General features: G+C 36.5%; 1 protein-coding gene across 1 annotated transcript; it reads right to left on the bottom strand.

The window, feature by feature from the left end:
- Positions 1-4,215: 4,215 nt before the first annotated feature.
- On the bottom strand, positions 4,216-11,118 carry LOC119787710 (fetuin-B-like). Its single transcript, XM_038291735.1, has 7 exons — positions 10,779-11,118; positions 10,361-10,474; positions 9,780-9,858; positions 7,577-7,743; positions 7,110-7,223; positions 5,891-6,025; positions 4,216-4,660 (listed from the first exon to the last, which is right to left on the bottom strand). The coding sequence occupies exons 1-7, from the start codon at positions 10,974-10,976 to the stop codon at positions 4,403-4,405; spliced, it is 1,065 nt and encodes a 354-aa protein (XP_038147663.1). The 5' UTR covers positions 10,977-11,118; the 3' UTR covers positions 4,216-4,402.
- Positions 11,119-11,335: the final 217 nt, after the last annotated feature.

Here is an 11,335-nt window from a genome sequence, read left to right as displayed (position 1 = left end):
CAAGCACACGCTTGGTATTACAAACATTAAGGCTTGTTCGGAGAGGAGGTGTACAGACAAATTCAGGCCACAGAATAAGATGAGATCATCCACTTTTATATTCAGAAATACTGAACGCAGAAATTGAAGCAGCAGGATGGATAATGAGAACAATACATTTATATCAGCCTGAGGCTGCCCAACAATATCTGATAATGAAGCATAGGAAGAGGTGGTAACAGCACACACTGAAATAGATTAGATATAATTCGTCTTCTATGCACAAAGACAAAGGTGTCCAATAACATTTTCCACAATTCATGCACATCCAGGTTTGTTGCTGCATAGTCATAATTAAATGTTTGACGATGCACCAAATCAGAGCTGAAACAAAGGACTTCAAATGAAAGATTGGAGATCAGATGAGTAGGCTTAATACCACATTCCTCATAGACCTTAAACCTTTTTACAGCACAGAAGTGCTCAGTATTTGTGAGGCAGTTCCATGTAGCTACCTACTTTTTACATCACATTTAGTCAAATTTAAGTAGCAAGTTAATGTCGAACTCCACAATTTGTTGTCCAACTACATGTTGCCTGGTTGTGTAGGTTGTGTCCTGAAAACATTGGGGGACATTTTTGGTAAATTGTTAAGTTAAAACCTGATTTAGAAAGACGGGAAAAACACCCCTTTGAATAGTGCAGCTCTTCTTTGGAAGAATCTGGCTGAATTTATAAGCCCTCCAAAACTCTTAGAGCCCACGGTCCAGACCAGATACCAGAGGCTTACTTTAACACAATTCTCTGCAGTTCCTCTACTGTTAACAATCCACTACTCCATCCAGACAGTGTCTTCCCTACAGCCCAGATCAAATAAATTAGAAAAGAATCCTAAAGAGTAAATAACAATAATATAATAAAAAAAAATATGACTCCAGTTGAGAAAATACTTAAAACAATTAAATGTGGTTTATCTTTCTCCCCAAAGAGATTATTTGTTAATTGATTTGTGATAATCAGATTGATTTGGACTTTCAATTTCTTTTAACCAAATTATTTTTGAAAATATTTCCTCCCTGTTTTACCTTCATGTTCAGTTTAATTTGTTATTCCTAATACAGAGGTATGTATTGAAGGCTTTTATGGTAACCATAATGACAACTTTATTAAAGTAACCTCTTTTTGATGTTAATTATCAATGATAAACCTAAACCGATTCTTCCTTTCTTATCTAAAACTCTTGAGAAAACCATTGCTAATCAAGTGTGCGAGGACTTATACTTTAATGACCTTTTTGAAGAGTTTGTAGAGAGGTTTTAGAGCTCATCATACCACTGAAACAGCACAGCTTTTTAAGTCTAAGATACATAAAAAAAAAAGTAAATGAATAAAATAAAACAGCATTGAAAGTGGGTAGTGCTGTTACCTTGCAGTGAGAAGGTTCCTTTTTTGATTCCTGGTCCGGGGTCTTTCTGCATGGAGTTTGCATGTTCTCCCTGTGCATGTGTGGGTTCTCTCCTGGTACTCCGACTGCCTCCCACAGTCCAACAACATGACTGTTAGGTGAATTGGCTTCTCTAAATTGTCCTTGTGAGTGTTTGTGTGCATATTTGTACACCTTTGTGTGTCTCTGTGTTGCCCTGTGACAGACTGGTGACCTGGACAGCGTGTATTCTGCCTCTCGCCCATAGACTGCCCATAGATGGCACAATCCCACCGCAAAACTGATCGAATAAGTGGGAAAACATGGATGGATTGAAAACAATAATGCTCTAAGTTACTAATGATCTTCCAATGGCTTCTTATGGAGTTGAACGCTTTTCACATTCCAAAGAAAATTGAGGAAAAACACATGGCAGCTTTAATTGTATTTTTTGTCTGATGCTTAATCTTCCTCATGATCACTGTTTTTTAATTTTCATCAGAACTCTGGCTGCAGGATTGCTGAAGGCTTTTAACTAAAGTTTGTGGACTTCCTGATAGTAAAGAATTACTGTAGTCCATCCTTGAAGGAACAAATGCATGGAGTAGTTTTTCAGCTTCAACCCTGGACAGGATATTTCTAATTTTTGCAATATTCTGCAGATGAAAGAAGGAAACTAAAAACTTACCTAATGTAAGATTTAAATAACAGGTCCTGATAAGAAAATAACAAAAACTAAACTTTGTAATCTGAGCTTGTATAATCAATTTAATCTTTAAGCTTCTTTTTCAGAAACTCTGTTCCAAAGACTATATTTTCTGTTTTGTCTGCATTCAGGAGCAGAAAGTTTAGAGCCATCCAGGTTTTATGCCTTCAAGGCATGCCTATAGCCTACATAATGGTTTATCTTCATCTGAATTTATGAACAGATATACCTGAGTATTATGGTGGCATAACAGTAAAAATTAATTCCATGCTGTCTAATAATTCTACAGGAGCAAATATATATAAAGGGGTACATCTCAACCAATTTTGTACATCCAGAGTGAAACTGGTCTCAACTTGGTCTTCAGTATAAGGAATGTAATTGAATTTAAAATGTACTGATGATTGTTTATGAGTTAATCTATATATTTCCCCCAAGAGTCTTTATTAGGGAAAAATGTGATGTAGTCTGAAATGATGCTGGTCAAAATGAAAGATTAAAAGCCAAATTGATTACATTTCCAGCTGGTATTTACTTTTAGGATCATTATTATTAGTTTGAAATTACTCCAGAAATTTTCAGGTCAATATGTTTAGATGCCTGAAATAAAACTGAGTGTGTGGAATTAGATGTCCTCGAGTTTGTTGAGTGACTTTAATAGAAAGAGTGACACCTTGTGGCAACGTTTTGAAGTACATGAAAAAGTATAAGCACACACGACTGGAACTGAAATTTGAAAATCAAAAAACTTAAGACTTAAAGGTGATCAAGGCAAAAGGTGATTTTAACTCAAATGGCCTTCTGATGCTCCGTGGATTCCTACTTACACAGTCCAAAAAGATAAAATAAAAAAGGTCCAAAATCCAGTTCTTTATTATTATTTGCTTAGGGGCCCCCAGTCTCTTAGGGGCCCCGTCAATGACACCTGGTAGGCCCCCTTTGCAATTGTAGACTAGGACGTCTGATTGCAGATGTAATGATGTGAAAAATTTCTCTTAAAACCCCTGATTTTAAGATGACTGACCGTACCTTATTTATTCCCCAAGACATGCCAGATTTCAACATGATGGTGAGCCGTTTAAACATGACACCAAGAGCAAAGCAGGCAGTGGTACTTTTAATTACTATGTTAATAATTGTGTATAGTTTATTAGACGGTTGGTAAAAAAAACACTCATAATATGTTTCAAACCGCAATAGAGATCTTAAAAGAACAATGTGTTTGAGTATTTTATTTTTTACACTACGACTTGGAAATTATGGGTAATCAAGTGTGTTTTAATTCATATGGGGACCACCCAGATAATGTTGCTTACGGGCCTATTGTTGTGTCGTTACGCCGTTGTTGTAAATACAACACTGTATGTTGCATAACACAAAGGCGAGGCCAGCTATTTCGTGCAGGTGCAGAAACCACTCAGCTGTCAGTTCTGTTGGAACTGGCCAAAAGGAACACGGGCCCGCCATGACACATTTTTCACATTGAGAGAAACATTCTGAATCGTGAGAAACAAACACATTTTTGAGAGAGAAATCTGTTTTTGTCAGGCAGTTTTTTTTTTTCAGATGAAGACAATTAAAAATGTATGCTATTTTAAGACAATATTTCATTTGGGACAACCTATAACCAATTTTAAACATTGGTTTTCCATTATATAATTAATAAATAAACAGGTTTTTAGCTCAGGTTTGTAGGAAAGCACATTATAGTTAAAATCCATTTCTATGTTGTTTATTGTTTCAGCTTATTATTAAAGGTATAGTGGAGGATTTTCCCAACTTTTTGAGAAGACATGCCCTCTCCACTTACTTTCCAAAAGAAGATATGCCTTTTTTCCACTATTTCAGACTCACCACCGGTAAGTAAAAATGAGGACCAGCATGTGGGATGGCCTTACCTAAACATATCATCATAAAAACATGCGATTTTACTTCTGCAGAGGTCCTAAATAAAGTTTTCCTTGCTTGGAAAATAACATATTTGGTGCCTTCATCCCTTTCAATATTTTTAGAAACAGCTATGTTGCTTGAAACCTTACCTGTTACATACATATTTTTGAACTGTGAAAAAATCTGTCAATAATTTCACATTATTACAAAAAATAAATTAATCTTTAATGTGTAAAAGGCTTTATTCAGGTGATCAGTTAAATGCACTGTCTTACAATAAGGCCCGATAACTGGGGTCAGTATCATCCAAAATCTTTAATTACAGCCCTTCACGTCAGTCTTAAGTATTCCAGCAGATGTAAAAGATGTAGCTAGAGTTACCAAACAAAGACCAATCCCAGTAATCAGAGGAAAGGACTGTCTAAATGTAAAGCGTGTCTTCTAGCACCAGGACAGGAACTGGCACTTGGAGCCGATCTGGAAGTGGCCGGCTCAAACACAGTCCTGCCAAGGTGGCCTTTTGGGTTCGAAACAGTGATGTCTGTGGCTTTTGAAACAGAGTGGACATGCTCATGGGGATGCAGGTGTGTGTGGTTGTGGTGATGATTGTCTCGGTGCCCACTAGCTGCTTGGGCATGGGCCTGCTCCTCCACAGTGGAAGCCTACATAAAAGAAACAAAAAGAGTTCAAAATTCAGCTTCTACAATTTATTTAGTGAAATATTTTTATACACACCCTTCTTTTTGGGGAATTAACTTTTTTCTTCTTTTCCATATTAAAATAGATCAATTAAAACTACAAGCAGTTTGTAAAAAGTGTGGAGTCATGTTTTTGGATTGTTGAGGTACAGCTCAACTCAACTCAACTTAACTCAAACACAAACATACACCCCTGCTAATATTTATCTTAGCAACAACAAACTTTTTTTGTGATCAAAAAGGCTAGGTTAGGTTAAAGCTGCCCTTGAGGCCAGTAGTCAGCCCATTTAATCAGTTACAAAACCAAGTTTGGGTGGATATATATGGGATAGTTTTTTTTCTGCCTAAGCAACCAGTTCTTTCTGCCATCTGAACTAAACTGTTACTCTTAGATTAAAAAGCCTTGGTTTAGAACAACACTGGAAACAGCTTTTGGACCATGGTCAGCTCGAAGACCCTGTACCACAACGATCACTAACATAGTGGTGTGAAGTAGGACGGTTACCTGAAACATTTTAAATGTACTTCAAAACAAAGTATAGAAGATAAAAGTAGAAGGAATTTGGTAGAGCGAGCTTGTGTTCAGGTTGTGGAAAGGCCTACCCAAATCTCTGACATCAACACTGCAACTAGTTTGTGGACTGATTTTTCTTTACTTCCTGCAACTAGAAATGCAGTTGGAACTTAACTAAATAGCTAGAATCTGGTGCAGTGAATCTTTTCCCTGATCATATAAGTAGAACAAACTAACACATCACTTAATCAAATACAAAAAAAAAGCAAATTTAAAATGAATTAATACCATTTATATGGCTCAGAATAGCTTGTGGATAAGGTATAATAGGCAGAGGGAGTTACAACCTAATATCAATCAGGATGTTTGCATATGTTTGAGGTTGTGAAATAATTTACTCCATAAATAAAAACCAATTTGTCATTAACTTGAAACATATTGTTTTTGAAACATCACCCCTTTTAATTTCTCCACCATGGGAGTCAAACATTAAACCTCCGCCGTGAGAAAAGCTCATCAAAGGACATGAGTTGGATAAAAGAGTGATGAAAAGGGTCCCTGACACTTTTTTCTTTAGAAATTGTTGATACCAAATTTCTATAACAAGATTGAGATAAAAGTCTCAAATATGACGTGTAAAATTTTGTTGAAATATCTGTAAAAATGATCAATGCAAATACCTGTGGTTCATAAATCTCACATTTCACATTAACAGATTCTTGTTTTCGAAAGAAGCTTTCAGGGTCTCCAACAGGGCTCCCAAAATTAAATGTTTCCTCCACAGTCACATGTGAGCCTGTACAGAACCCCTTGTGCTAAAACAGAAGTTAAGAATAGTTAGTATGTCATTTTTTATCCATCAATAAAGTATTCAGCTGTTGCAAAAGTAGATTCTAAGATAAACATGTAATACACGCTAGTTAATCTTAAAAAAACATCACGTTTCAAGTTGGTTGCTATTGTCACACAGTTTAGAGCTCTGATCATTAATTTAGGGTGAATTTTACAGTTGGAGTGGCACCGGTCAAATATCACATTAAAGTTCACAACCTATGTAATAGTTGGTCAATGTAGCTACTTTACAATTTTAGTGTTGATATATGAAGTTCTTTGTCATGGTTTTGGTTATATTGTGCTTTACTTTGCTCTATGTTCCCTTGTTTTATTGGTTTAATTCCTTTTTTTTGTAATTTCTAGATTTATGTTAGTTCTCATGTTTTTCTGTTCTCTGTTGCCCTCGTGTGTGTGTGTTCCTTTCCCCTTGGCTCCCTCGTTGTCTCCTCTCACGCCTGCTCCTTGTCAGCTCGTTAGCCCTCCCTTTGTCTCTGTCAGCTATATATGCTCTCCCTCTGCTCTTACTCTTTGTTGGTTCCTTGTTGTTGCTGGTCCTGTCGTCACTGTTGTCCTCTCACCTCGTCTCTCCCTGGCTTTTGGTGCGCGTTTCCCTTGATGTCTCCGTGATTCTGGTCTGTGTAACATTTTAAGTTGTATTTTTGGATTTTGCCCCCCTATTGTTTGTGTTACCATTAAAACACCAAGAAATCACCTCTGCCTCTGCATTTGGGTCCTCTAAACCACAACCAAGACGTGACATTCTTGATCGTTATTCTGGCAGCTTCTTAAAAGGTCCAGAAGAGTGTTTCACAATCTTTGCCTTATTTTTTCATTAAATAAAAAAAACATTTTTGTTAATGGTTTATCATGTAATGTCTGTTTTTATAAATAGTTAGGGACCAAGTACAAAGCAGACAAAGTATCCAACCTTATCTGTCTACAGCAGATGAACAGAAAGAGAAATAATAAAAAAAAATCCAGCAATGAGAAGGAGTTGATCTAAAAGACAATTTACAAATTTCAATATTCAAACAACTCTAATTTAACATTAAATATGTTACTCACTGCAAACTGACAGTTCATTGGTCTGCAATTATTCAGCTCACTGACATCAGTTTCTTTTGAACACTCTGTTTCCAGAACAGTGAACTCTACAAAGTAAGCTGGTCCAACAACCCACTGAAAAAAAACACATAAAAATCCTGTTACAAAATGGATATTCATAATACCGTAACTTTACTGAATTTCAAAGTGAAAAAAAAAAATATTTGCCAATAATTGTTGTAGATACTGCAGCCAAACCTTTCAGACAGCTATTTGTAAAAACAAAACAACACAACATTTGAAAAGCACCAAAATCGTGTTGTCTTGGGCCATTTTAAAATGCACTGAAATTTGAGATTGTAACATGATAAGATGCAAAAAACCCTCAAGAATAGGAATACTTTTTCAAGAAACATATGTTAATTTAGTTTTGATCTAAATAGTAATCTGATTCGTAAATTTATTAATGTCCAAGTGTTTCTTTTTACCTGTGAGCTGGCTTTTGTAATGTTTTCTAAAGCAAAGTAGTTGGCAAGTCGACTCTCCTTATTAAACTTCTGCAAAGAGAGCTTGGCCGTTTCCTTGATTACTGGGTCATTCAAGTTGACGGCTGTGGGACAATCCGGGCACCGGTGCACGATAGAAGTAGCTGCAACTGAACACAAGGATTAAAAGGTGCAAAAGAAACCACATGCACCCTGGCGACATGAGATCACTTCTAAAAGATTACCATATTTTTCAGACTATAGAGTGCACCTCACTATAAGCACTACATTTTTTGAAAAAACTGGAAACGTACATTTTTTTTTATATACTCTAATAATCCCAGAGGGAAATTACTTCTCTGCATTTAACCTATCCCCTTGGGGAGCAGTGGGCTGCCATTGTGAGGCGCCCGGGGAGCAGTGTGGGGTTAAGTGTCTTGCTCAGGGAGCCAGAGTGGCAGTCTGGGGGGTCGAACTCCCAATCTCAGGATTCAAAGCCCTATGCCCTAACCACTAGGCCATATATATACAGCTCTTATGCTGAGAAATACCTGATGCGTATTCCCTGTCGCGGGAATCTGCCCCCTGAACTCTCGGACACTGATGACAAAACAGAACAGAATATGAACTAAAGGGGAACTTTTAAACATGGTCTTAATGTTTTCATATTTCTAATGCATGGTTGCCCTAAAATTTAGAGTTATGGTGGACAGATGAATTCGAAGGAATATGATCTTTAATAAATCGGGGACACATTTTAGTCGATATGCTACAGTCAGTGTCAAATGAATATATTCTCTGCTCAGTGGATAGCATTTCCCGCTTTTACTATCAACACCATTCTATATAATTTCCGAAAAAACATTAAGGATATATTTAAAAGTTCTCTTTTTCGTTCATATTTCAATCCGTTTTCTCATCAGTGTGCGAGAGTTTAGGGCGATGCACACTCCTGCGACAGGTAGGGTGGCCATTTCTATAGCACCAAAAAGGAGGACATTGTGCGGCATATCAATAAATTACTATGGCGTACATAAGAATCGGGTAAAGTCACATTTATAGTACAATTCTTAGTAGTTTAAAGAGGATGCTTGTGTAGCTGAATAGAACAAAGTATTAAAGAAATGTAAAAAAGAATTGGTTCCCAGCATTTGTATTTATTTGATACATTGTGGTGTTTAAAAAGTGCAGAATACCACAAAGCATAAGATGTGTGGACTTAATATATTATATATTAATATATTTTTTAATCAACATGAGATTGTAGAAAACACATTCAATGGCTCTAAATGTATAGCTTTATTTTTAAGAGCCTCAGTGTTTTGGGAACTAATCTTAAGTGTCTGTGTGTGCAGCAGACCTGTCTTTATGGTCATTCCTTTAGCTTTGGGCGAATCACTGAAATCCACTTTCACGTCACAGTCTACACTTCCATAGGACTAGTGATTTTATAGTATAGTCCACCTTGCATCTCTGCACAAGTTATTTTAGCATCCAGGGACGACAAAACTTAATGTAAAAGCCAACAATGAAGAGTTTGCTTCAAAACAGTAATAGCTTCTAATGAAAGATGGGTCTGCTGTTTATTTCAGCTCTAAAGGAGTTGAGCCCAGTCTCTTCATTAGTTTGGCAGCTTTAATGCGGCAACTAAATGTCAATATGTGTAAATCCAGGACATGTGTTCTTAGTCGTGCCTGCTGCTAACATGTTCTTGTGCCAAATTAAAATTTGCCCCTTGTTCTTTCATTTGCAGCTTTGACTTCCCCCTCTGGCGATTAGGAAAAATCCACAGAGAAGCCGCGCCTTCTTATAAGCCGCTTGGTTCAAAGCGTGGGGGAAAAAAGTAGTGGCTTATAGGTAGTTTAAGATCACATTTCTTCAACACACAAAAATGAACAATGTCACCAAAGTTAAAAGTATTAGACAAACCTGTTAGTTATTAGGTTTTCTTTTTAAATTAAAGACAAAACCCCAAAGAGCAAATTCCATTATATTACAAGTGGTTACAGCAGGACAAATTTGAATGCCTTGCGCTGTTTTTCCACAAATATTTTGTACACTCCCTTTTAGTCTCACTATGCAATGCTAACTTTGCAATTTCTGTGTACGACATGAAATAAAACCTTCCCCATTAAAGCTGATTCTTATGTGGGAATCCAAATGTTTTGTTTGTTATTTAGCTCTATCTTTTTATCATTCCACCTACCTTCTCGAAGGGAACAAGAGTAGCTTTCAAGTTTGACCTGAGTATCAACTTGAACAGATACCTGGCATTCTCCGTACACCTAAAGAAAACAGATACAGTTATGCATTCACTTTGCATAGACTCAATACAGCGATAGACTCAAACACTTTGCATATGTAAGACTGTAAAATTAACATTCCAGAATTTTATCACTGGATAATTGCAGTTATTGATGTTTTTTTTGGTGAAGAAATTGCTTAGCTTATGTTTATAATGCGTTTTTTCACGATTAAGCAAGTCTTAAAACTAAAACAAACCACATAAGCAAAAAAAAAACAAAAAAACAACAACAAACAAACAAAAAAAAAACATCTAAAACACCTGTGTTTTTGATTTATTCTCAGGTTTTGAGACTTAGAATAGAAAGCATTTTTGAATTGTTGTATCATGTTTGAACAACTAAAGGGACATTAAGAAATAATATAAGCTGTTAATAATGTAAGCTGTTAAAAGGACAATAAAAAAGACAAGTCCCAGATTTTTGTCTGGTGTGGGAGCCTTTTATTTAAATGAAGTAGAATGCAAAACTGTTTTAGACTTACAGGAATATTTGAGATGTCTCTGACTTTACATTGCTTCCATGGATTTCTGCTGACAATGTGGCATTGCGTCTCCAGCACATCAATAGTTAGGTTGTAAACTGAGCCACCATTCTCCTGGATATAAAGGTTATACAGTAGAAACTGTTATACAGTTTAAACCCAAAGGAACATCTAGAATGGCTGACAGGATTTTCAGTGAAGCCTTATTTACAATAAACTTTTTAACCTTTGTCAGATGATCTACCGTCAAGTAAAACAAGTAAGGATTTTCTTTCAATATGATGAATCTTCTGCAAGATGTTATGTTTTTAAATCCCAATATTTTGTCAGAATGCAAGCAAACTAGATTATTAAAGACCTATTTAGTGTAACTCCACTGCATTATTTTTGTGCAAGCATGCATTTCCTCCCCTCGAACCTGCTTCGGTGTGTGAGATAGATCATAAAGCCTGTTGAGAGTCAGGATGTATCCATCAGTCCTGTCCTGGTTGATCTGCTCCAGGGCCTCTTCTGCGACTCTCTCAGCATCTGGGTTGTTGCAGCCTTGCGATTCAGGTTTGGCATTCCCATCGTGGATCAGCAAAGCCAGTAAGAGGAACAGAAGATACACACTCATTATCTTCAGCACTTACGCAGTCACTCACGCACACTCTGGACTGACATTAAAATACAAAAAATTAATCCTAGTTTTTACAACGACTGTTCCGAAGGACACATAAAAGACAAATGCTGGACTTTCACCTCTCCCCTGAAGGACGAGCAAACAGCTGCTATCTACTGCATGAAAGGTCGATGCCTGGATGACTGACTGAGCAGGTCATAGTCTACTGGGTTTCAGAGGCGTTCACTCAGTGAATAAATAAATTCAAGGTATTTAACTTTTTCATTTAAATAGTTGCATAACACACTACAATCATTTACTATCTGAGATTTTACAAGAAAATATAGAGAAAAATTATATAATTTAAAGTCTCC

The sequence above is a fragment of the Cyprinodon tularosa genome, unplaced genomic scaffold (genome assembly GCF_016077235.1).
Source record: "Cyprinodon tularosa strain WSP-4 unplaced genomic scaffold, ASM1607723v1 ctg30, whole genome shotgun sequence".
Lineage (NCBI taxonomy): Eukaryota > Metazoa > Chordata > Actinopteri > Cyprinodontiformes > Cyprinodontidae > Cyprinodon > Cyprinodon tularosa.
The sequence above is the reverse complement of the archived record's forward strand: the minus strand, read 5'-3'. Positions and strand labels throughout refer to the sequence as shown.